The sequence below is a fragment of the Lissotriton vulgaris genome, chromosome 1_1 (genome assembly GCF_964263255.1).
Source record: "Lissotriton vulgaris chromosome 1_1, aLisVul1.2, whole genome shotgun sequence".
Lineage (NCBI taxonomy): Eukaryota > Metazoa > Chordata > Amphibia > Caudata > Salamandridae > Lissotriton > Lissotriton vulgaris.
In genome coordinates this window covers 922861567-922888789 of record NC_141685.1, presented here as the reverse complement: position 1 = coordinate 922888789, position 27223 = coordinate 922861567, and the positions used below count along the sequence as shown (strand labels likewise).

The following is a 27223-nucleotide window of genomic DNA, read 5'->3' as shown; positions in this document are numbered from 1 at the left end:
GATAGAGTTGTGTGTCATCAGCGTAGAGGTGGAAGGGGATGTTGGAGTTCCTGAGTATTGAGGTAAGGGGTTCCATGTAGATATTGAAGAGTTGAGGGGAGAGAACTGACCCTTGAGGGACTCCTCTGCTGACGGGAAGGGGGTCAGATTCAAAGTTTTTGATTTTTACTCTTTGGGAGCGATTGTGTAAAAAGGAGAACCAGTTCAGAAGCGTCAAATCCAGGCCTGCTCTTTCTTGAAGGACTTTTAAGAGCAGCGAGTGTTCGACATTATCGAATGCGGCCGAAAGGTCTAGAAGAATGAGAAGGCAGCATTGGTCGGAGTCAAGCGATTTGTGTAAATCGTCTACGATGTTAAGGATGGCAGTTTCAGTGCTGCATCCTTTTCTGAAACCCGATTGGTGGGGGTCAAGGAGCTTGATGTTCTCTAAGTGTTGGTTTAGCTGTGGGAGAACACATTTTTCTAGTGTTTTTGATAACAGAGGGAGGTTTGACACGGGTCTGAAGTTGTTCATGTCTTCTGAGTCCAACCCTATTTTTTTTTGTAGCGGCGTGACTTGGCCGACCTTGAGGCAGTCTGGGATAATTCCCGTGCTCAGCGAACTGTTGATGATTTTGCACCAAATTGGGGCTAGGGAGTTTTTCAGAGCTTTGGTCAGGTTTATGGGAAGCAGATCCAGGGAGTGGGAAGATGGTTTGGCGTTAGAGATCAGGGTGACGATCTCTGATTCCTGAATCGGCGTGAAGACGGACCATTGGGTAGGTGGGAACAATGAGGTGCTGTCAGACAGTTCTGGTGTATTGGACCCTCTAGGAGAAGAAGGGTTTGTGCTAAGAGAGAGGTCAATCTTGATGATTTTTTCGTTAAAAAAGTTGGCGAAGTTGTCGCATTGGTTTTTAGAGGGCACTGAAACGGATTTGATGGGTTTGGATGTTTGACTTCTGATGATGTTGAAGAGCTCTTTGGGGCGGTTTTTAGCGTTTTCAAGAGCGGAGCAGAAGAAGGACGATTTTTTATCCTTGATGAGATTGTTGTAGTTTCTGCGAGCCGACTTGAGTTGTTCGCGGTGAAGAGAGGATGGGTTGGACCTCCAGGTTCTTTCAAGGGATCTGAGAAGTCTTCTTTCGTCATTTATGTCTGTGGTGAACCATGATCTCGATGGAATGTTTCTGTTTTTTTTTAGTTTTAGGGGTGCCAGGCGATCGAGGGTGTTCGTCATGTTAGAGTAGTAGAGAGAGGTCAGGTCAGTGGTTGAGAGGTGCTCCATTGAGTTCGGGAGGAGAGTGGTTAGTTCATCTTCTAGGATGGTCTGAGGGATTTGGGCAATATTCCTTATCCATTTGGGCGGAGCTTGTTTTAAGAGTCGGGAAGGCGCTGGTTGGTTGATGTGGAAAAGAATTAGGTGGTGGTCTGACCAGTCAACTGGAATGATGTAGTCGATGGTGATTGTGTGATTGTCCGCAATGATTGCGTCAAGTATCGCTCCTCTGTAGTGGGTTTCTTCAGAGCAGTGTTGTGTCAGGTCGTTTTCTATCAGGAGGTTGTTGAGGGATTGAATGAGCGGGTTATTAGTGTTGTTCCATCTAATGTTGAGATCGCCCAGGATTATGTTATTGGCGTTGTTGAGGGCGCAAAGGGTGAATAGGTCAGATAGTTGCATTTCAAATTCCAATTCAGTAATACCACCATCTATATACACATCCACTCATTCACCAACAGTTCTATGTAGTCACTAATACATATATTCACTCATCATATGTAGTGAAACACCTATACATCCTGGTACACACCGACAGTGATCCAAAAGTTACTCACACACATAATCACACATGCAAATAAACTATTGAACATCCATTTATTTGCATATACAGCTATACACACACTACCACCTTACTTCTAAGGAAACTTACACATACTTACTCTCTTAAACAATCACTTATAGAAACACATACTTATTTAAACAAGAACTCTTTCAATCTCTCACTCATACTCACTTATGTACATCAATACTCACATATACTAGATTAAAATATATGTAGTTACTGATAAAGACACTAGTGAGACAGTCATTCACTCACTAACACACACATATACACACTCATCCACCCATACAGTCCTGCACATATGCGGTCTTCAAAACACATACAGTGAGTCAGTCATTGATGCATCTATGTGCTAAGTAACTCCCCCACCAAACCATACAGACACTCATACTGATACTAAAAAAAATCTAATAACCTGTATACACACACATGTAGCTACTCACCAACCCATGCAGCCACTTATACACAAAGTGAAACACTGATACAAACATTTAAATATTTAAACAATACTCACTGATATATGTATTCACTAAGATACACTTAATAAGCCAGTTAACCAATCAATTTTTTTTTTTTTGAAACATCCATTAAGACACTTATTTAAACATTTATTCTTCCATCGACCTTTACATATACATATATAAAACATATTTATTTTTCAGAAAGACACACATTCACTGGATGGTGTCATCAGTGATGTCATGAGTGATGTCACTGACCATGTCATGAATGATGTAATATGTGACGTCATCAGCAGTGCATTGCAGGCGCGCAAGTTATAGTGAGTCCAACTAACTATAACGTGAGAATTTCAATGGTTTTATGTCAGTAAAATTTCCAGCTAACTATAACTGGTGTCAAACCTATGGTTTTTTCAGTGAATTTAATAGGTTTTTTAAATGCTAATTCCTAACTATAACTGGTGTGAAACCTATGGTTTTTTCAGTGAATAGATATATATATATATATATATATATATATATATATATTGTACCAGATGAACTAACCTTGCACAATGTCTTGCATAAAAACAAAGATGTATAAAAAAGCGCTTTTTGTAAATTACACATTTACATGTCTTTACACGATGCAATGTAATCCCTTTAAAAGCTCATTAGTGAACTCAATGTGACGGAAACATTGAGTCTTTTTTTCATTTCCTTTAAAACCTATGTTACTTAATGCAACAACATGTCTGCTATGGTCATGTGACCAAGAGCCTGTGCGCTCGAAACGCGTCTGTTTTTTGCCCATTAAAAATACCTTGAACCCTACCCGGCTGGAGTGGCTCGTGATTCCTTCGCATCGCATGGCTTGTGCAGGAGATCGGATTGAATATATATTATATATATATATATATATATATATATATATATATATATATATATATCCATGAATTATTTCTTTATAGATGGAGGAATAATTTCCTGGAATACCTTTTGTCCTGAAGGTAGTTATTACATTTTGTTGTTACCACCGAAATACGTCAACGCCAGTTTGGTACACAAGGAATCCATCTGGGAACAACTAAAATGATAAGAGCAAGGCTCTCACCTGGTTTCTTTCCCTATAAGCTTATTATGGACCTTTGTGAAACAATGGAATTTTCTTTGTGTTAATAGGGTTTCCTCCTTTTTTAGTCAATTGGATGATGTTGTTTTTGTCATTGTACTGTGCCATTATAAAGTGTATATGTGTAATTTGTTCTTTATAATTTGATGATTATGAAATTGTATCTTCCAGTATTCCAGTACTTGGAGGATTGATTCTATGTTTTTTAAGATTATATATTGCTCAAGAAAATAAATTACCAGTTGTTACATGCGCTATAACCTTACTCTAGTGAGCTTATTTTGGTGGACCATCTTGTGGGGTTTTCTGTTTGAGGGGATATTCCCACGGATTGTGTATATGAGGTATTGAATGATTGTTGGTGTGTGAATGCTGGTTACCTGTAAGTGTTGAATAAGATCCTAGGGGTTTACTTTATCTTGACTAGGACTACAATGTCATCATGGTCGTCAAGAGTCAGACAAACTACTCTCTCACTGCCCTCTCCAGTACTCATGGGGGTCCCCCAAGGGTCCGCCCTATCTCCTATTCTCTTCAACCTTTTCTTGGAACCATTAACTAACTCACGAAATTCTATGAACATTCTCTTCCATATGTAAGCGGACAATACGCAACTCTATTTGAAAATATCATCCCCTGAAAACATCTCACTCAACACTACCCTAACATCATCTGGTGAAATGAAAACCATCTCCTGCCCAACAGTCACTTCACTGCTTTCAACTGCACTCTTCTCATCATAGACTCAGCCAAATTTCTTGGAGTCACCATTGACAAGCATCTGAATATGAAAATTCATATCAGCAATGTGTGTAAGGGAGCACACCACTTGATGAGGACACTCTGAAATATCAAACCTTTCCTTCCACAAAATGATTTCAAGCAGGTGGTCCAATCGCTTGCCTTGCCGAGGCTAGACTATGGCAGCGCTACCCTCTGTGGCCTTCCCAAATACACCCTGGCTCCACTAAGGGCATCACTGAACACTGCGGCTAGACTGGTTACAGGCACCAAATGAAACAAGCAAATATCCCCAGTCCTAGAATCTTAGATGGTTGTCCTACAAAGCACAAATTCAGTGCTGTTCTAGCGCCCAAAGTCCTTCACTTCAAAACTCCTAGGTACCTTACGCAAAAACTTGAACTATCCTGTGGTGTAAGAGCCTCAAGAAGCGCCAATACTTTCCTCTTGAAACCACTCATCCCTAGCAAAAAGAGAACTGGTCACCAAGCCTTCCAGGCGTTGCCCCAAAGATATGAAACTCTCTTCCACCGGAAGTTTGTCGAATCTCCTCAATGATGGCATTCAAATTGGAAGCAAAAAGATTCCCAATGAAGAAATGTTTATCTTAAGTGGGCTAGGCTTACCTGCTCGAAGACATTGCTCCTACTACCATTGTGCCATCATTTGATACTGCTCTTCTTTACTGCATACTGTGACCCCCTCCGTTGCCTGCTTACAGCTGTTTATTGTACCACCCTCCATGGTGCAATTGTCCTGTAATCTATGATCATTCCTGTTTTTCTACTCCTACTTGATGTCAATTTTGTATTTATGTCCTTCCTTCCATCCTAATGTAAAGCCCTCTGATATCCTTTGGGATCTTGTTCGCTGGTATATACAGCTTTATAAATAAATATCAGTAGTATCAGTATGCCATCAATTATGTCATTTGAAATGTCATCTATGATGTCACTGAAAAGGTCATGAGTGATGTAACATGGTCATACGAAGTACATGCCAGCTACGGATGTTGTAGTCCACACATTAAACTTTAGCTGTGGAATTCAAGTAGTTGGTTTTCGTTTTAAAACAGTTTCATCTTATTTGTACACCAAATTAATAGTACTTTAACCTTTGTTATTTTAACTTTAGTGAATTTCAGTTTTTTTTGTAACATAAGGGAAGATCTTGTTACTATAAGTAACTATAATGTCACTTTTAGCTTTGGCTATGTCTATTCAGTTAACTCTCCTGCTGCACCCAGCGTAAATTTGTAACCCCTTCAAGCCCAACCTGAACACCTTTTTAAACACCTTTTTCCAAAATTGCTGAATGGATTAACATAAAAATCCCACTGAGTAAAGTTCTAGCCTTATACCAAATTTGGTCAAATTCCAGTTCAGCTGTTTTGTCAGTATCAGAGAGCAAATGCTTCAATGGGAATTGAGAAGAGAGATCAATGCTTTTGGACCCTCTCCCATTTTCTTTGCCCACGGTTGATGGAAAGGTAAAAACAAAAACTTTCCAGAAAGGAGCAGAGATGGATTAACTTTTTGTTTTGGAAATTTGCATGCAGACTGGCAAGGATTTCTTGGCTTTCAGGATGCTTTATGATGTGCTCCCTTACTGGATTTGCAAAATTCAATCAGCTGCATCCGTCACCTATGTTCCAGTTTCTGGTCTAATGTTTCATGTTTTCAGTATCCGAGAAGCGCTACTTGCTGACAACCATGGTCGCGGTTTTTAGTTTTTAAAGCTGTATGGAGTTTGTGTCCAGAGTTTATGGATATTTTGTGATTGGAGACATGAAGGAGAGCAACAGAGTTTGACAAAGGCGGGTGAATGGATTTTGAATCATTGGTCATTCTTTAATACACAGACTATGAATCATTGGTCATTCTTTATTACACAGACTACAAAAACGCCCTTCGACACAGGAATTCAGTTTGCTTTCCTGTATAAATAGGTATTAATCTTGAATGTTTGAAATAGGATTTTGACAGCAGACTGATCATTGAATGGTTGGCCCAAGATTTAGGCTGAATCTTTTACTCAGCAGTACTAGTGCTGCATTTGAATACAAGATTCAGATTATAACATGCTGCATGAGACTAGAGGATGCAACAAGCTGGATTAAGTCTACAGACGTAAGGTTTTCAACCACTTGTGCAGCCATTGCTTAGGTTGTCCACCAAGAGCTTGAAATCAGCCAAGAACGTTAATCTATGCAAGAGAGGTTTGGATAAGAAGACCCAGTTTGAATTTGATTCAATAATGAGCTGGCTGTATAGTGAGTACATATAAAGAGGGCATTAGAACAGGGCGAAGTCAGCACAGTCAGATGCTTGTAAGATATGTAGTGAAATGATGATACTACCTACCGTTCTTATGGAAGACTTTGAGGTTAACAGACTGCCAACCCGTCAACCTCTGAGCATTTCATATCTAGGCATGGAAGAACTTGCACATGCGACTAATGGCACATAGAACTGTTACATAGGATCTGCCCAAGGAAGTTAGACCGCTGAGATATATCTCTCCTTGCCGTTGAATCACTGGAATGAATACCCAGAGGGATAATAGACAGTGATGTCAGTACAAAGTTGTTGTTGCAAGTCTGATGTCTCAGACACGACTGGTCTCAGAAATCCCTAAATCAGGTAAGCATTATCCACAGAAGAGGTTTAAGAACATTTCAACCCTTGCCAGGGTAGTCAACAGCATGGATCATCATTGCCGTTCTGGCCTTGTATCCATTTAGGGTGACCATACCCCTCCAAACTCCCTATCCCATCAGTGGATGGTTCTGACATCCGCAAAGTCTCAAAAGGCTTGAGGCTGTGTTCATTTGAAATTGCTAGTAAGTCTGAAATCAGTTTTTACCCCCTAAATTAATGACAGGGTTTGAAATCCTGGACCGGTTTGCTTTCCTTATCTGGACTCAATGGAGGCATCTGCAACTGAACATTCACTGTTATCATTTAGGGTCACTTTCTTAAATTGGTATCATCTTTACAAGTGATTTTGGAAGGGTAGATTATTCCCCACGATCTTAACCCATGCTAGAATCTGGTACCTCCGATGTGCAGCATATTCCTCTAAATGTTTACAAAAACAGAGTTCTGCGTGGAATACTTGAATTAATTCCAGTCACTGGTAATTACTCTGGGTCAAATCCCTGTCAATTATTTTGCTTATATAATACCATTTCAGTTTGGACCCAGCCATTTCCAAATCAGGCTTTACTCTCCCCCAATAGGAACAGTCCACCCCAAATGCCAGGCCAGTTTCTCCCTTAACCAGAACAAAAGCAACCTACAGTTTTTCCCTGATTGGAGCTCTGCAGTCGGGTATGGCTTGGTTTCAGTGGCACAGTGAGAACGAGACATATCTGGGGATATCCATAGCACTATGGGATCACACTGAAGTATACAAAACGGTGATGGGTGGGATCATTTAGCTCAGTTGGTGAAAAGACTAAATTATTTGGCACTAGCTTCACAGTGACAATGCAATTGCACAGAGTAATTCAAAGTGTGTGTTATAGCCTAGAAGCACCTGTATAAACAGCTGGTCTGTACAGGTGTTTGAAAGAACAACACTTTTTAACCCGCTTTTAAAAAAAATACGGTTCCAATATTGGCAAATGTAGACCGCTTTTAGATGGTTATTGTTATAAACGAATGAGGAAGATGTTTTGCATATTGGGTACTTAAAATCTGCTGCACGTGCATGTACATCTATACTGTCTTAAATCATATTGCTATTTTATGAACTCAATCTGTTTGTATAGTATTTCTATGCATATCTTTAATTCTTATGCTATGAATTGCATTTTTTTGCTCGTTTTGCATTGTGTGATGCTTTTATGGATGCTCAATGCCTCTGAATAAAGTTCATTGAATTGAAAGAAATTATGTTCAGAAGATGGTTAGGACCAATGACATCTATTTTTTTCTTGAAGCCTAGTCTCTTCAAAACTCTCCAGCTACCTGGAAGTAGCTCTACTCAAGTGTGCTACCCACCCTACTAAATTGTGAGCTTTTGCCTGGTTGCCGAAATATATGTATACCAAAATTAAGAGTGGGTTTGACAAGAATCTGTATTTTCAGAAAACATAAGCTGATGTTTGGAGAAAAATGGTTGAATTTCTATTTATAGTGATATTTGAGTGATAGAACTTTCTCTCCCCAGCACCAGATGCTCTAACATAGCCATGGCTGCAATGCTCCTGCCACCAATGCAGTTAACATATTACCTATGTGGAAGCAATTGACTAAGACTTCTACATTACTGTAGGCAACCCTGGCTGATGCACTGGGTGATCACTACTAGCTAGGTGGCCACTAATGTAATCGTGTCTGATGTGGTTACCATGGAAACATTAATGATCATAATAGCTTGAAATGATTTAATTGAACATAAGTAGCACTTATGCAGAAAAGGTTGGAGACCCTTCCTCTGGACTAGTGAAAGAAAGTTACACTAGCAGTCTATTGCTCACATTTAATAGACCGCCTATAAAAGAGAAGGAAGTGAGTCTTGGTATCAAAAAGGGAGGATTATTATGCATTTGAGAGACGTTTCACCGGATGGTCGTTGGTCGCTAATCTCACTCTGACCCCCTGGGTCGATCATGTAGCCATGTCAAGTGGAAAGCAAGTAACATAAGGCATATTGGAGGCCAGGAACCAAGATTAGCTGTCCCTTGAATACGGTGATACACCACAGGGGAGCACTGCACGGTTTGCATGATGTGACACAGGTTTATGCAATGGAGGCACAAGGAAATGTTCACTCAATTAGCATGGTAATGCACAGGTGGAAACCATTGCAATGTCCTGTTGCTCACTGTCATATTTACACATTAAGTGATTGTTGGAAAGGTGATTATTAATAGTGATAAGTAGTGACTTACCACAGGAGTGTAAAGCATTTAAAATCACCAATACATTAAATAAGTAAGACATAACACACTATAAAAATCCCATACCAATTTAAAAACATAGGTTATATTTGTATGAACCAATAGACGCCTGGAGATATGAATTTTTAGAGAAAAAACACTTTATAGTCCTTAAAAACACATAGTGCCAAATTAGGACATCTGGTTGTGCTTGACTGGGACAAAGTCAAAGTTTGAGGCCAATCGTGATGGAGCCCTAGTTGGATGCACTAAGCGTGAGGCCTTGTTCAAAATTTTACCTTTGCAGTTTTTCTGAAGCTTTTTCTCTCAACATAGAGGGAGGCTTATCTTCAGGCTGGGTTTGCTTCAACATAATAGGCTTGGTTTTCTGCGAGCCTCAGTCATATCCTGGAAGTCTGAAGCTTTCAGCAGGACAAACCTGAAATCCAGGCTAGGTCACGTTTGAAGGTTGCCAGCTTGACTCTCGACGTAGAGTCAGTCACCTTATGGAGTATTTTACCAAAAAGTTCCCAAATTTCAGGATCTTCTTCCAGAAGGTCTTCTTCAGGGTTCAAAGAACCCACAACACCAATCCAGGGGTCTAGAATCCTAGAGATGGTCCTTGGGGTGTTGGGACTACAATTCCCACAATGCATCTGGCCAAATCCTAAAAAGTACACTAGATGTACTCCAGGATGGGGACGTATTAGTGGAGATGATGCAGGTGGGTTCAGTTCACCTGTAGCTTGCAGGAATTCCCCTCTTTAATCCTTCTTGAGTCAAAGCAAAATCCTTAAGACTGTAGTCCCAGAATGCGCAGCAGGTGCAGTCCTTTGGAATGCAGACCTTTGGGGTGCAGATCAGGTTTCCAGCACAGCAGTCCTTCTCCTTGAAGTTTCAGGCAGAAGATCTGAGTTGCTTGGCAACTCTTCCATTTTTATGCAGTGTTCCTGGGTATCAAGCAGGGGACACCCCGGACCAATGGGAAGCTGGGTGCCACCCAGGTGTATGAGCATTTCCTACAAAGTGTGGTATATTCTTGCTTCAGGAGGCACCATTCATCCAAAATCCAAAATGGAGTTAGTCTTTCCTTGGAGGTTGCAGGAGGCTAAGCCAACCCACTGGCATGGCGAAGTTTCCCTAACATTCCCCTTCCATCCTCTTTCCTAATCTAATCGAGGATACTGTATGGTTGGGAGTGGAGGATGTGCGGGTGAGCCTGTGGTGGCCTAAAGTGTCATTCTTCCTTTGGAGACCAGTATGGCAGCTCCACTCACCTTCCTGCCTGTAGCTTCTACAGCTGCAGTTCTCCTCCATTAGGAAATCCATTGGCTCTAGCAGGCTGCTTCACACCTATTTAAAACAGCTTGGCTCAGCCTGGCAGAGGCTAGCCAATCAGGAGAGCGCAGCTGGAAGTCTGGATTTTGACTTACAGAAAAGAAAGTTTAATAATTTATTTTCTGTGATAGTTATCATAAAGCTAACAGTGGCAAGTTGATGGATTTATCATAACTAGCATCTTGATACAGTGAATTATATTTTATCTCACTCCTATCAATATTTATACTTAAATAAAATATTCCAATGCTAGCTTATGGAGCCCATTATCTACAATGGGGGATATTAAATTGACAGTTTTTCAGTCACTTGTGTATGTATGTTATTATAGCTTAATATAGCGCAATGACTCACACCAGTAGTTGTATTTCGGCACTCCATTAACACAAGGCTCAGCAACTGATTAAAACAACCAGGTAGCATTACAGAGAGTCTTTATATGTGGGTAGAGTATATTTGAAAAAGACTTTGGTGTAGTAGTATCAATTACAGTGACACCACTCATCTAAAAAGAAGTAGAAGACTCATGTCACAATGCGTAGGGGTGCAAAACTATTTCCTGTAGCCACAGTTCATTGAATTAGCACATATATCCTAGCACTATCAAGTAATTTCGACCTATGGAGCTTGCAGAGATGTGGTGCTGTTAATCAGGTGGAAAGAAACCAATGAGAAGGAGTATGTGCAACTATAGTTCTTAACCTTGAATAAAGGAGACATTTATCCAGAACAGACAGTGATAATGACTTGCAATGAGATGAACATATGATTGGCAGATATTTAGGAAAATGATTTTCTTATTTACATGGTCACTGCCTGGTGGTTTTCTTCAGTGATGGAAAGGGAAATGACTTAATTGGGGAGTGGGGAATCATTTGAGGCCCGATTAAGAGTTTCGGTGGTGCAGAGGCGACCGGTACTCCACCGCCGCAGCCTCACAACGCTGAGACTCGCCGCCACCTGCCATATTACAAGCTATTTGTAATCAGGCAGGTGGCGTGGCATTCCCAGGATGGTGAATCTTTCAAAAGAGGCACTGCAATGGGAACCCCTTACAGTATACGGGACTCGCGTCGAACACCGGATTATCCAGAGGACCCTGCATCATCTGGAGATTTATCCTTGAAAAATTGAATATGGAACCAAACCATTATGGTATTGTCCATTGGAAAACTTGATAAAAGCAATGTGATCAAAAAAAATGTTTAGCCTTGAGAAAGCCCTGGCGCTATGCACCACAAAGGGTGAAACACGTGTCGGCTGTCTTTGCTCTCTGTTCAATAAATAAAATAATCTTTTGAATAACCCCAGTGAAAACGAAATGAATCATTCAAGACTTGAATGGACACGGTAACGACTCTTGCTAAGATAAAATAAAGGATTTATCCTGACCAAGTGACCAATTCGTTCATTCAAAAGAAAGGAACGTACTCTCGCACCTAACCTGGACCCCTTACAGTATAGTCCATGCCACACAGGGCGGCACACGTTACGCCCCCCTATGTGCATGCACAAGCGGAGGAGGCACAAGAGGCCCTCTAGGTCCCCCTTTGTTTCCTCTCCGACCTGGGTTGCCATGGAGTAGAAACCTCACCACCGGCAGAGAGGAAACCCGTAATTTTCTTGGCGGGACCCACTGGCCGCCGCCCCACCTTCAGGGAATGGCGGTCCCAGGATGGTTCGATCGCCCAGCTCATAATGTTGTGGTCTGATCACAAGTGCGGTAGTGGCTGGACCACCACCGCCTAGCACCATGGGTCTGCCAGTCCTTGGACCGCCAGCCTTGTAATTTGGCCCAATTTATTGTGAAGTCTAGGGATTGTAGCTCCCAGTATCGGTTTGTGCTGGGAAGGTAAATGTTGGTGAACAGATATCAGTTGATTATTGTGCAGCATCTATTGAATTATGAATGGGAGCATGAGTCTCCTGCAACTAACCTCCCCATCACTTCCTACAGTTATATAAAGATTAACTTCCTGAGCGCAAGAGGAAACACACACAAAGTGGAAAGCCGGAGGAAGAGAACGCCAGAAAAATCAAAGGGAAAAAGCAGAAGTTGCACGAGTGAGATTGAGGGGCAGGGAGTGTCTGGTAGTGGATTACAGTGTAATGAGTTAGATTTAAGACTACGCAGCCTTGGCATTAGCTGCGCCGACATTTGATTGCACGGCCGCAGGCTCCTGAGCAGAGTTGGCCACCGGCACTCATTCTTTGCAAATTAAGGACCGAGAGAATCTGTGTCTTTAAAGAGTGCAGAACCCAGGTGGAAAGAACCACTGACCATTTGAAAAGGTTCCTCTTTTTACCTCTTCATTCTGGCTAGCACGGCTCCTTATCTAAACATATTTGTGTCGACTTCCTACCCCAGGACTTTGGACATGGTTAGGTCGAGGGCAAATATTCTTGATGCAAGAAAAGTGATGTATCGGGGGGGGGGGGGGGGGGGGGGATGTAGAATGGTGGAGAGAATGGGGTAGAGAATTGAGCAGGCCAAGCAGTGCCCATAGCGCTCCGTCTCTTTGCAAGATGGTGGAGGAGCATTTCTATAATAAATAATCATTGACCAGCTTAAATCTGAAGAGGATCACTTTGTAGGCGGACAGTAAGCAACTGTGGAAGGATACAGCACTTTGCCCACTTCCATGCCTACAGCTCCTCATAAAACATGTAAATTGTGTCTGAGTAACTGGAATACAACATTGTCTGTTTTGATTCTAACACTCTAGAAGCTTTTTCTCACTAACAATTGCATGGCACCAATTAAAACTCTTTAATGAGCTCCATATTTAGAAGCAGGCATAAAGTGGGGCACCAGTTGCAAGGACCATCTGCAAAGGCGGCCATTTTTGATGAGCTTTAGTATATTTAATGTTGCAATGTTCACATGAACACTGCAACCGCATGCACCGTACTATTGTGGCGTTTCAAAAGACAACATTGCACGTAGATACAGTCCATTTGAACTCACTCAAAAACGTTGCTATTTGAAGCACAATAAAGAAATCAAAGCAGAACAAAAGAAGCTTGAGTTAAAGGTCCCTTCTCTTCACCCCCGCCCTTTAGCAGTTTATCAGTTAAGTGAGTCTTACCTGTGGCATTGCTGTTGGAATCTGCAGAAGGTTAAAAAAAAATGTTACATTCACTACAGCAGATACCCATGTGTTTTCAAATCCATTTGTGTTGGAGAAGACTTTTCCTATCATTTCCCCCACATGGTAAATATTCTTTTGACTATATGAATAGCACAGTAAAACAATTATCTGTGTGCAAGAAAGTGTATTCACAATCGAGAAAGTGAAGTCAGATTTACAAGAGACATTAATACAAACAGCAAAGCATGGATACAAACTAAATTAGCTTAATGATAAGGAGACCAATAATCTAAGCAAGTCAAAAATGTTTCACAAAACATAAGAAAACTCTTAGCTTTGAAAAAAAATATATCGGATCAGTTAACTAATATGGTACAGGGGAGGCCCATGTTCTTGATGTAAGGAAAGAGCTGCACAGGGGATGTACCATGGAGGCAGGGAATAGAGCAGGGCAACCAGCAGGACAAGCAGTGCCCATAGCCACGCATCCTTGGCCATGTATTATTGGTGCATTTCCATAACACCCATCATTACGTCATGCTGAAATCAGGACAGGAAGCAAGGAAGGATGCAGCACCTTGGATGACTTCCATGCAGAGACCCTCATAAAACAGGTCAATAGTATTTCTGGAGCAGCATGACAAATTTGAAGAATACACAAGAGACGATCTAGCTGCTTTTTACCCTGAGAATTGCTGGATGACTCTTAAAACTCTTTAAAAAGGTCTACATTTAGATGTAGAAAGAGCGTGGTACCCACTAGGCCGCCTGCAATGACAGCCATGTGGATGACTATGTTAATTGCATTCAGTATTTACTTAAACACAGTTTATCAGCAAAACTATTGTTTCCAAAGATGAAATGTTTTACAAAGGTGCAGCCATTTTTAAAATTAAGCAACATGGGATGCTATTTGTAGTGCAATGAAGAAATCAAACCAGATCGAAGGTGCCCGAGTTATTGATCAATTTTCATCCCTTTCTTCATTTAACGATACAAAAGGGGGTGTTGATGGACGGAGCATCTGAACCAATCAAACACTCACACCTGTCAACAGATCTGGGTTTAAACCATCACCGTTCTTTAGCCCACTCTGCCACCCCAGTTCAGACATGGCCATATGCAAATCAGTCTGACCTTGTGCCTCATGGGAACAGTCCAGCCCGAACTGCCAAGCCAGAATCCAGTGGCAAAGAACGGTGATGGATTAAACCCAGATCTGTTGACTGGGTGTGAGTGTTTGATTGGTTCAGATGCTCCGTCCATCACCTCCCCCTTTTGTACCGCTTCCTTCATTTAACAGCACATGTATGTATAGTCTCTTACTTGTAAAATTCATGGATTCATCTCGTGCAAGGTAAAAAAGATATAGGTCAGGTTCCATTCACACTAGCGGATGGGTTTTTAAAGACCAGGCTTTTCAGAGTATTTCTCCACGAGATATTCTTTTTTTATGTATGGACCACATATTAACACATCAATGCCATTGCGCAAGAGTGTATCCCCAACCAAGAAAATGTATACAGACAACAGACAATTACCCCAAATAAACCAGGTTAGTGAAATTGGGACCAAGAGTCTATGCAGTTTAAAATGTGTACCAGGAAACATAAGAAACACCTTAGCTTTGAATAAAATATGCATTGGCTGTATAAAACACTATGGTACACAATATGCATATTGCAAGACTATGAAGAGTTCCGTGATCACACAGCAGAGCTGTATAATTTGTTGCTCGAACTAATGAAGAGCCTATGCCCACCTCCTCCACCAGGATAGAATGGCCCACTTGCCTCAGCTGGCACAGGGCATTTCTAGAGCAAAATATGAGGTAGAAAAGGAGTTTGCTCGAAATGAAAAACGAAATGTATTCACTGACATCAGTCATATGTTAATGGAGCACCAACGAAACTACCAGGTCAGATTGATGACCCCGCTCCATAGCAAGGCGGCTGGTGTCCTGATAATCCCTCTCCTCGAAAACAAAGAGGACCAGGATGACAGTGTCTGGTGTCAAGCTGGGGAGAGATAGACAGCAGATCAGAGCTTGAATGAGCTTGACGCCCCTAAAGTTGTAGCCATGTTGTGGGCCCTGGGCAGAAAGGAAAATATATTTTCTAGAGGCCAGGTGTGTGACATAAGTAAAAATTGTAGTCCAGGGTAGGTCATATGAATGCACAAGTGCTGCTCCAGCATCACAGCCAAAGGTTGAGAGACAGACCCAGGCCACCTCTAAGATTATTTTGAAATTATATCGCTCTACTAGACCACGTCAACTCTGAACACTTATTGCAAAACGCAAATATAATTAGCTGTCGCATAATCAACGGAAAAATCATGCACAGTTACTTCAAATGCCAATCTGTCCTGTCACGCTATATTTTAAAGAGAACATTTCCTCACATCAATTTTTGGCTTGACGACACATTGAAACAAGTACTGCAGACAGCCGCGCATGGTACATTTTTACCACAAACTCACATAATTACGCGAAGTGAGGTGCCACTGTAATTCAAGGAATTTCGCATACCGAGCGTAATATGAAGTTTAAAATGTTTTGTGAATTAATCTAGCATACTTTAGATTTCACCCATTCCTACAAAACACCAACACCCTCCCTAAATATGCCCGTAGAAACTCACTCGATTGAATCTGGATTTGAAGCAGCTACTCCTTTCCTTCATACCCACTATAAGCACGTTTCTCTATGGCCAAATTACCACCCACGTCAGTCATCACCCCCTGGTTGAGGTCCCAACACTCATTTACGCATTGTGACAAATTAGGTCTCCAGTTGGAAAGAGGGTTTAACCAAGCTCTTTAATCAAACACAGCAACCCACTTCTCTTCCACCTGCATCCTCTCGAACCTCAATTCACAGCAAAGTCACCTGCTTCTAGAATGGGCTCCCCATGTAAGGAAACAGTGGGAACAAGACACTATACATCTTACATAAGCACGCTTCCCCGCATTAACAAAATATAACAACAATTAACACCAAAACTAAAAAAAATCACTACAAAAAATTGATGCTCACCCAAACACCAAACCAAAAACAAAACTAAAGCAACAATCTTTCTAATGTATAGATTTCTTCTGAATTCTCTTGTCGCGCCGCTGCATTCATATTCATATTTGCCTTGGGAAACTCCTTTAAGAAAAGTGCTCGCTCTCAGAAGATTGTACATCTTCCTGAACTGGACCCGGTCCTCCATATTTTCTACCATGCATAAATACCCGGCTCCGATTCCAAATTCGACCATCACCGACTGGGTTTGATCATATTTCTGACCAGTTTTGTGCATCTGTCACTCCCTGGTTCCAGCAGGTGCATCTATTTTAACCAGCCTGAGAACAACTGGGGTTGGCTCGTAATCAGTAAGGCTGAGCCTTAATCAATAATCAACAAGAAACAAGTGCCAATACTGATCGTATCTTCATGGAAATGCTCTAACACCAGAACAAAGACAGTTTATCAAAGCTGGGATATACTAGTTAATAGCTTTTTATTATTGTAACCGAGTCATCAAGAAAGTATATTTGTTTTAGTCATATACTGTCAAACAGAAACAGAACATTTTTTGTAAACACAAGAACAATTTTAGACTCAAACAGTGAAGCATTAAAATCAAACATGCATTCCATACTCAATCATATCTCAATCATACCTTCCATTCATACACAAACTACATACAAATAAATACTCAGCCCTATTGAATACGAATAGACAAGCGGGTTGAGTGTTAGGTCTGCTGCAATATATACAATTATATACATACAATTATACAGTGAATTCGTACATATAAGTCTGAATCAGATAAATCATTAGAATCAAATAGCACAATCAAACAAAAATATATATGAAACAATTCTAAACCAATAGTGTAACAGTATATTAGCACTAAGGAAAAAACTGAAGGAGAAGACACTGGACATGAAAGGGCCTACGCATTTCGAATCCCTAAGGGTTGGGAGGGATTCTCATCAGGGCCAGGTAGCTCTGAAAAAAGAAAAGGAAAAAACTTTGTGTGCATCTATTTAAAAAGGGGAGAATCTAGAGAGCATAAACACACCCAAAGTTACCTATGCTTACCACTATGGAGAATATCCAGAGATAAATATCACCTGTGTCAACAACAGAAAAAGAATATATATAACATTAAAAATGAGAAGTGTGTGTCTAGCCTCCTATTCTCGATTGTTTGTGGAGTCTACATCATGGTCAAAAACGCGAATTTACCTTAGGTGTACATGGAACAGAAGCCAAGCCGGTCAGGGTTCAGGTGGGAGAAGCTGGGTGGCCTGCAAAAGATATGGGCCATTTAGTGTCTGGAAAAATCGTAGAAGAGCCCTAACGGTAAGGCACAGGGTCATTATTCTTACCGGAAGATCGTGAACATGCATGTCCAGGCAAGAGGATCGCAAAAGGATCAGTCCGAAAATATTTTAAATCCGCCTCTGTTGAAAAGAAGAAAAAATGGGAATGTCAGACCTAGGGTCGGAGAGCAAAAGATTGTCGGTCTGTAAGTAACAAGGTCCGGTAAGTGCTTACCGGTCGGGGAGAATTGTTGTTAGAATATAGTCGCCGGCGTCTCCAACAGCACTACTCTCTCGCGCTTGCGTGGAGTGTAGTCTGGCTAGGGAGGCTTGTCTATATGGGAAGAGGAATCGCGCATGCGTGGTATGAATCGGCTGCTGTAGTTTTTATGTTCCGAGGATGAAAACCTGACGCATAGACTTAATAGACCATGAGTGTGGCACAGGCTATAAAATATCTCAAATGGGATTGCGAAGGCAAACAATTTTATCAAATTATGTGCAGGGACAATATTTAAAGTTTGTATATCTCTGATATTTCATTAAGTCCCCTAACTGCTGTGTCAAACTTTACAATCAGATAGGCTTCTCTCTTTGACAGTTTTTGGTCCACCTCGTGGATCTTTTTCAACGCGAGAAATGACAGTCCATTTGATGTCACTTATAAGATGTTTACAACGTTTCCAATGGTTAACCAACGGAGCAGTTTCAACTGCATTTTTTATCCTGGATTTATGTTGGGTGATTCGGGTGCGAAATTCTTGATTGGTCTTATATATAGGAGTCCAAAAGGGCAAACAATACCATAGACTACATACTTTGTTTTATAATTGCTGAAAGTTTCATGTTTCCATGAGATGCCACAATGTTGAAACAATGATCCTTCTTTTGTCAATTCACAGCATAAGCACGTCCCACATTTGTGGTGACCGACAATTGGGGACAATCCAATTGGCATCTTATAAAAAATCTGGACGCAAGCCTGCAAGCTCCCCCGCTATTTGCCTTTAAAAAGGAGAACAGTGTGGCCAACCACGTGATAAGAGCAGGAATAAAAAAAGAGGAACAACCATCCTTGAGAAAGATGATGGGATTGTCCCCAATTGTCGGTCACCACAAATGTGGGACGTCCTTATGCTGTGAATTGACAATAGAAGGATCATTGTTTCAACATCGTGGCATCTCATGGAAACATGAAACTTTCAGCAATTGTAAAACAAAGTATGTAGTCTATGGTATTGTTTGCCCTTGTGGACTCCTATATATAAGACCAATCAAGAAATTCGCACCCGAATCACCCAACATAAATCCAGGATAAAAAATGGAGTTGAAACTGCTCCGTTGGTTAATCATTGAAAACGTTGTAAACATCTTATAAGTGACATCAAATGGACTGTCATTTCTCGCGTTGAAAAAGATCCACGAGGTGGAGATCTGGACCAAAAACTGTCAAAGAGAGAAGCCTATCTGATTGTAAAGTTTGACACAGCAGTTAGGGGACTTAATGAAATATCAGAGATATACAAACTTTAAATATTGTCCCTGCACACAATTTGATAAAAAATTTTCCTTCGCAATCCCATTTGAGATATTTTATAGCCTGTGCCACACTCATGGTCTATTAAGTCTATGCGTCAGGTTTTCATCCTCGGAACATAAAAACTACAGCAGCCGATTCATACCACGCATGCGTGATTCCTCTTTACATATAGACAAGCCTCCCTAGCAAGACGACACTCCACGCATGCGCGAGAGAGTAGTGCTGTTGGAGACGCCGGCGACTATATTCTAACAACAATTCTCCCCGACCGGTAAGCACTTACCGGACCTTGTTACTTACAGACCGACAATTTTTTGCTCTCCGACCCTAGGTCTAACAGTTCCCATTTTTTCTTCTTTTCAACAGAGGCTGATTTAAAATATTTTCGGACTGATCCTTTTGCGATCCTCTTGCCTGGACGTGCATGTTCACGATCTTCCGGTAAGAATAATGACCCTGTGCCTTACCGTTGGGGCTCTTCTACGATTTTTTCAGACACTAAATGGCCCATATCTTTTGCAGGCCACCCAGCTTCTCCCACCTGAACCCTGACAGGCTTGGCTTCTGTTCCATGTACACCTAAGGTAAATTTGCGTTTTTGACCATGATGTAGACTCCACAAACAATCGAGAATAGGAGGCTAGACACACACTTCTCATTTTTAATGTTTTATATATATTCTTTTTCTGTTGTTGACACAGGTGATATTTATCTCTGGATATTCTCCATAGTGGTAAGCATAGGTAACTTTGGGTGTGTTTATGCTCTCTAGATTCTCCCCTTTTTAAATAGATGTACACAAAGTTTTTTCCTTTTCTTTTTTCAGAGCTACCTGGCCCTGATGAGAACCCCTCCCAACCCTTAGGGATTCGAAACGCGTAGGCCCTTTCATGTCCAGTGTCTGCTCCTTCTGTTTTTTCCTTAGTGCTAATATACTGTTACACTATTGGTTTAGAATTGTTTCATATATATTTTTGTTTGATTGTGCTATTTGATTCTAATGATTTATCTGATTCAGACTAATATGTACGAATTCACTGTATAATTGTATGTATATAATTGTATATATTGCAGCAGACCTAATACTCAACCCGCTTGTCTATTCGTATTCAATAGGGCTGAGTATTTATTTGTATGTAGCTTGTGTATGAATGGAAGGTATGATTGAGATATGACTGAGTATGGAATGCATGTTTGATTTTAATGCTTCACTGTTTGTGTCTAAAATTGTTCTTGTGTTTACAAAAAATGTTCTGTTTCTGTTTGACTGTATATGACTAAAACAAATATACTTTCTTGATGACTCGGTTACAATAATAAAAAGCTATTAACTAGTATATCCCAGCTTTGATAAACTGTCTTTGTTCTGGTGTTAGAGCATTTCCATGAAGATACGATCAGTATTAGCACTTATATCTATCTTAACCAGGGCACCCACTTAAACCAATGACTCTTAATAAAATGCCAGCGGGGACTCAGGGGCATATTTACAGGAGAAGTGGCGGAGTGTGGCATTAGCCACCTTGGCTTAACGCCACCCTCCGCCACTTCCGAAACGCAGGCTGCACCTTGTTCACAAGAATACGCAGGGCCGGACTGGGAACCAAAACAGGGCCTGGCAAAGTGCTTCCCCCCCCCCCTCTGGGGGGTGTGGTTCCGAAATTCTGGACCCTGCTGTGATATGGTACCGAGGTCCAACACTAGTGTCACAAAATATCGTCGTACCATGACGAATTTGGTATCGGCCGACCGGTAATGATTAGGACATTATCCCTGTGCATTTGCGTCGTGATTGAGCGATGCCAACACCCTCAAATCATGGTTTCCGCTCTGAACCCTCGGACTCCATTTTGTGAACGGCATCCATCTTATGCCTTGCCCTCATATAAGTCAATTGATTTAAGGTCGAGCTTGATCTGAAGGGACACGTCCACCTTAGCTGACTTCCCCATGACCTGGCCGAACTGACTCCACCGCCTCCAGTCAAACCTGTTTGGGCAGCTCCTCGCCCAGTGGCCGAGTAAGATATCATCAAAGTACAACATGCCATAAACCATTCACCACATACAGACCATGTTTTCTACACACATACACCTGTCCATGTTCCTTGTTTATGGCCAGTTTTACGACAAGGAGGTGCCCTGTTTTATTAAGGTTTCATCGATATCTGATTGTAATTCCGGGCTGGGCTGGGTCATCTATCACAAACTGGACATCTAAAATATGGGTTGACCAACATGACTGTGCGTTTTGCTCTATTGTGTAAATATGTATATGGCCGTATTGTAAACTCAAGAATTCTTGCCTGAAGTGTAATATCGTATATAAAAGGAGAAGGCTGGTTCTGTAAAAACTAACAGTCTCCTGAGAACTTACAGCCCGTGCTGTCGTGCTTCTAGGACACATGTTACTTGGTTGCAACCAATAAAACTCGATCTCTGACTTCACCTAGAAGACTCTTGGTTTCTGTGGTCCGGAACAGGGAGAACTCAGAGGTCTTCGGGTGTTATCCCTTGGCACCACCGGGTTCCTAATAACCCGGCACCTCAGTTGGCGCCCAACTCGGGGCGGTATCAAGCGGTGACGGTCCAAGCCAGATGTTCGTGAGGAGCTTCGTGTGAAAATTCCAGAGGACGGCCAGCCACTTCAGCGACCCCTGTATGTCGACGTGGTTCCGAAGGTCTTTGCTGCGAGGTTCCCCGCGTCCCGACGGCTACGAAGGACTGCTGTCCTGACTATCGCCCTGTTTTGGATCCAGTGATCCTTGGTAGAGCGAAACGATAGACGAGTCTTCTAGTGACGTCACCGATCTTCAATACTTCAGTTAAGTATAAGTGGAGCGTCTCCTAGTCCTTAGTTTGGTTCTTAGTCTTTGGTATCCTTGAGGTACACCTTGTTTGGAACTTGCAAGCGCCAAAACCGAGGGATTCGTGTATTCACGAAAATATCATAATTAGATAATCCCTTGAAGTTTGAAGCTAGACTAGTGAGCAAAGATGCCTGGTCTTAGCAGACTTGGAAACTTGTTTTGTCTTGGTTGTAGTAAGGACTCCCGATTAGAGGATTCGTGTCCGGTTCCTCCGATTGGAACTCCAACATATGAGTTATATATCAAGCACGGAGTAGGCCCTATCACGTATAATGAGGTATGGATAAAATACACCCACAAGGATGGTGTTTTAAAATGGCCCCAATATGGTAGTTTTGACGCAGAAATTTTAGATAACCTCGAGGTCAAATTGTTTAAGAAGAAAGCCCGGCCGGCGATGTTTGACTCTTTTCGCTTATGGCACAAAGAAGCCAAACAGAAAGAAATGAAATTGGCTAAGAAAAATAAAAGAGGTATGTCAATGGTGCAAGCTGCCATTGCATACAGGGATAATGAGGAAGAGCAGGAAAGTGAGCAAATGCTCAGAAGCAATAAATTAGCAGTAGATAAATGTTACCCGATGTTGCCCCATGAAGGACAAGATTCAAAGGGAGCATCTGACAAAGATCCATTAATGTCCCATTTGTTGAATTCACCAACCCCATATACATCGAGTATTGTTGGACCCCCGAAGCGTATTGTTATACCGCGCACCGGCGCACGAAAAGCAGCTCTTGCACAAGCACCAGCTCCTCTTCAGCTGGTTCCTACTTCTCCGGCGCAGCCTTCTCAAGGGCCGCCGCCTTTGCTACATACTCCATCTACTTCTTCTACAACTTTGCCTACCGCTCCACCTGTTTATCTTGATACTACTTCTGCCACTGCCTCGACTTCTTCTGCTGTTGCTTCGACTTCATCTTTACATCAGCCTATCTTTTCTGGCGCATCTGCCTCTCCGCAAGTTTCTCCTTCCGTTCGACAGAGAGTGGCAAGTACTGTCACTGGTCTGTTCTCACCTTTCTTTGGGTCGCCTAAAACGACCCCTAAAACAGGACGTAGACAGTTGCGTAGTCAACTGCCTGATTACGAGGAAAGGGAAGTACTGAATGAGTTAGCACGCAAATGGGTTACTGACACTGTTAGATACGATGTTCAGTCTGTTATCGAAGTCTTCCGACAATGGGATGCACCCACTCAGAGATATGTATTCGAAGAGATGTGTGTATATCTTTGCGAAGATTTAGAGACAAACGATCCCAAACGCAAAATGAAGGAATTATTTTGTATGCGTTTTAAGTTCTATGAAGACATGATTGTAGGTGCCGATCTTGAAAAAGCAATAGATCTGCTATTATCCTATAGGAGTAAGGGAAATGTCTCTAGATCATTGTATGAAGATGACGTATTAGGTAGGAAAAAGCCGCGACAATACCCTATGAGAGAGGTTCCTCCAGTTTGGAGGGAAGGTGATGCGAATGCACATCGACCTGTTCCGCAGCATTTCCAGCGTGTATGGGTACATGTCCCCTGGAAAAGATCTGAAGTTTTAGCACTCAAGCAGACATTACCTGATCCACGTAAAAATCCTGCAGGGTATTATAAGGAGTTATCACAGACTGCCAGCTCATGTATAATGAATTTAGCAGATGTAGACATGTTGTTTGGGAACGTCGTTCCACAGCCTTTATGGAGTAAAATTCGTCATACAGATCATGATCAAGAACTAGGTGACACGTGGGCTAATATTACTGCTGCAGATACTAGACAAGTTGGTGGTTCCAAACCTGAGCCTTTAATAGCCAAACTTCCTGGTAGAATTATCACGTACATGAAGACATTAATGCCTGAACTGCGTGTAAATTGGGATAAGTTGTCTGCATGCAAGCAAAAGAAAGATGAGAATGTGTCTGACTTTTTCACGAGATTTGAAGAGACTTTCGTCGATCATAGTGGTCAGGATATGGCTACCGAAGGTGGTCAAAGATTGTTTGTAGACAAATTCGTACATAATTTGCTTCCTGAACTGTGCAATAAATTGAAAGATTCAGTGAGTGCTTGGGCTGTTTCCACGTCAGTGCAGATTTTAGCCACAGCCCAGTACTACGAAAATAGGCGCAAAGACGAGCTATATAAGGCAGATAAGAAGACTAAAGATTTAAAGACCAAAGTTCTTCTCCAACAAGCCTATCCGCCTCGCACTCCTAACAGCGCAATTATCAGCAACCACAGCAGTATTCGAGAAACGCGCAAGGGAACGAGTTTTCCCATCAGTGTTTACCGTACGGCCTGAATCAGTGTGCCTATTGCAAAGAAGAGGGTAATTTCAAGAATATTTGTCCAGCTCTGGCACGACGTCTGAATGGTGTTTCTGGTGTGTCTGGTGGAAGAGGTAGAGGTGTTCAACAGGCTCCTAGGGGTAGGGTCCGTGGAAATTTGCCCCAGAATAACACTTCTTTTCCGCCTCAGAATTCTATGAATAGCTTTGATCAACAGAATAATGCATCTTCTAGGTCAGCTCAGTACTATGCCGATGACTATTACGCAGAAAAAGAGAATGAGGGTAATAATTACTAGGACAGCCATGGACAAAGAGAGGGAGTTGTTTCAGTTCCAGTAGATCAGAATGGACCTTATGTCGAGGTGATTACATTCGGAGTGTCAGAGCCATTTCTGCTGGATACTGGTGCTACGAAAAGTTCTATTATGCACTCGAAATGGCGAAATGAATATTTCAGTAGGTTTCTCTGGCGCCTGTGTTAGAAACCCGATATCTAGTCCTATGCCCCTTTCTGTTGGCCCATGCGAATTAGAAGCACCCCTCATCCTTACAACAGGTTGTGGCAAAAATTTGTTAGGTTTGGATTTGTTAAAAAGATTATATGCGACTTTGTACTGTTCTCCTTCGGGAGTACAACTTACCCTTGGTAAGAAAGTGATTTCCCCAATGTATTTGTCAAAGGAAGATACTCCAACCGAATTGTCATCTTTTCCAGATATACTTTGGGCTACCGGTTCTAAAGATGTAGGTCGTTTGGAGATAGCACCGTATGTCATAACATTGAAAGCCAATGTTAGTTTGCCACGTATTCCCCAATACAAGATCTCTAGCGAATGTGAAAAGGCGTTGTTAGCGATCATTTACGATCTGATTGAGAAAGATGTCATTGAGGAAACAGGCAACATTTGTAACAGTCCTATTTTGCCTGTCTTAAAGCGTACTGATCCTTCACAGCCCCCTGTATACAGATTCGTGATCGATCTCAGAGAAGTAAATAAGATCGTTATACCGCAGTTTCCAGTTGTCCCCGGCATTACTGCCTTATTGACAATGGTTCCAGCTTCAGCCACTTGGTTTTTGGTGATTGATCTGAAGAACGCTTTCTTCAGCATCCCGATTGCCGAGGAGAGCAGAGACATTTTTGGCTTCAATTTAGGAGGACGAAGCTTCCGCTTGAAACGCGCTCCTCAGGGCTACTGTGAAAGTCCATCTATATTCAGTCAAGCTCTGAAGACACAACTTGATGCGATTGTTCTACCTGATGGTGCGACTCTGATTCAGTATGTAGACGATCTACTGATCGCTGCAGATACTGAAGAAATTTGTAAGCAAGCCACACTGTTGTTGCGTCATCTATGTGACATGAAGCATAAGGTCTCTCTTTCAAAACTGCAATTTTGCCGACAAGAAGTGACCTACCTAGGTCACATCTTATCGAAGGAGGGAAGGAGACTGACCCCAGAAAGAATACAGCCAATTGCAAGATTGAGTGCCCCAAGGACACAGAGAGAAGTTTGGGCTTTCTTGGGCATTACATTGTACTGGAGACAATGGATACCGAATTTCTCCCTATTGGCCAAACCTTTGCTGGCACTACTCTGCAAAGACACACCCAATCCTATGCCTTGGTCTGAAGATTGTCAGACAAGTTTCCATGAGTTGCGCGAAGCATTGTGTTCGGCTCCTGTGTTGGGCAACCCCGACTACAGTAAGCCTTTTACATTATATGTCCATGAGAGGGAAGGTTGCGCATTATCAGTACTGACACAATACTTTGGGAACAAACAGCGCCCATGCGCGTATTTCTCAGCGACTCTAGATCCTGTAGCTAAGGCATTACCAAGTTGCTTGAGGACCACTGCTGCATCAGCTGTCTGTATTCGACAGTCTGCTGGGTTAGTCATGAATAATACTCTGATCGTTATGGTCCCGAATGCAGTAGACATTTTACTAAACAGAACAAAGACGCAGCATTTAACTAGTGCTCGACTGTCCAGATATGAGCTGACACTGTTAGCAAGCCACATACACATAAAGAGGTGTGATACACTCAACCCCACTACATTATTGCCCATTCCGGCAGAGACAGATGAGGTTGAAAAACATGATTGCTGCTTTAGGACAGAAGAAGAGACAAAAGGGAGAGTAGACCTGCAGGACACACCCCTCCTGAATGTAATGATAATTTATGGGTTGATGGTTCATGCTTCAAGTTGCCAAATGGTGATACAACTGCAGCATATGCTGTGACAACATTGCACACTATTGTAGAGACCGCACGCATCCCCCAGAATTCTGCGCAAGCAGCAGAGTTAATAGCACTTACAAGAGCATGTGTGTTGGCAACAGGAAAGCGAGTGAATGTGTATGCAGATAGCCAATACGCCTTTGGCGTAGCCTATAGTTTTGGAAGATTGTGGCGTGAACGTGGGTTCCTGACGTCACATGGTGCAAAAATCCAACATGGTCAGCTAGTTAACGAGCTCCTTGAGTCACTGACCTTGCCACTACAAGTTGCGATTGTAAAATGCAGAGCACACAGAAAGATTCAAGATGATGTTGGTCGGGGGAATGCATTTGCGGACGAAGTTGCGAAAGAGACTGCAAGGAACACAATGAGTCGGATGTATGTTGTAGGTCCTGCTAGATGGATCCCTGATGTGGGTATGTGTGAGGACACTATTGAAAGTGTGAAGTCCATACAAGCTGATGCCACTGAAAAAGAGGTGAATGAATGGAGGGAAAGCAAGGGAAGATTGGATGCG

The 27223-nt window shown here is 41.9% G+C and overlaps 1 protein-coding gene across 10 annotated transcripts in view; it reads right to left on the bottom strand.

Moving 5' to 3' along the window:
- LOC147748173 (E3 ubiquitin-protein ligase TRIM38-like) overlaps positions 1-27223 on the bottom strand; it is a 229320-nt gene that overhangs the window by 154891 nt on the left and 47206 nt on the right. For all 10 annotated transcript variants that reach the window (XM_086959081.1, XM_086959083.1, XM_086959084.1 and 7 more), the window contains exon 3: positions 13452-13472. In XM_086959081.1, coding sequence (XP_086815207.1) covers positions 13452-13472 — 21 coding nt within the window. The remainder of the gene's footprint in view (positions 1-13451; positions 13473-27223) is intronic.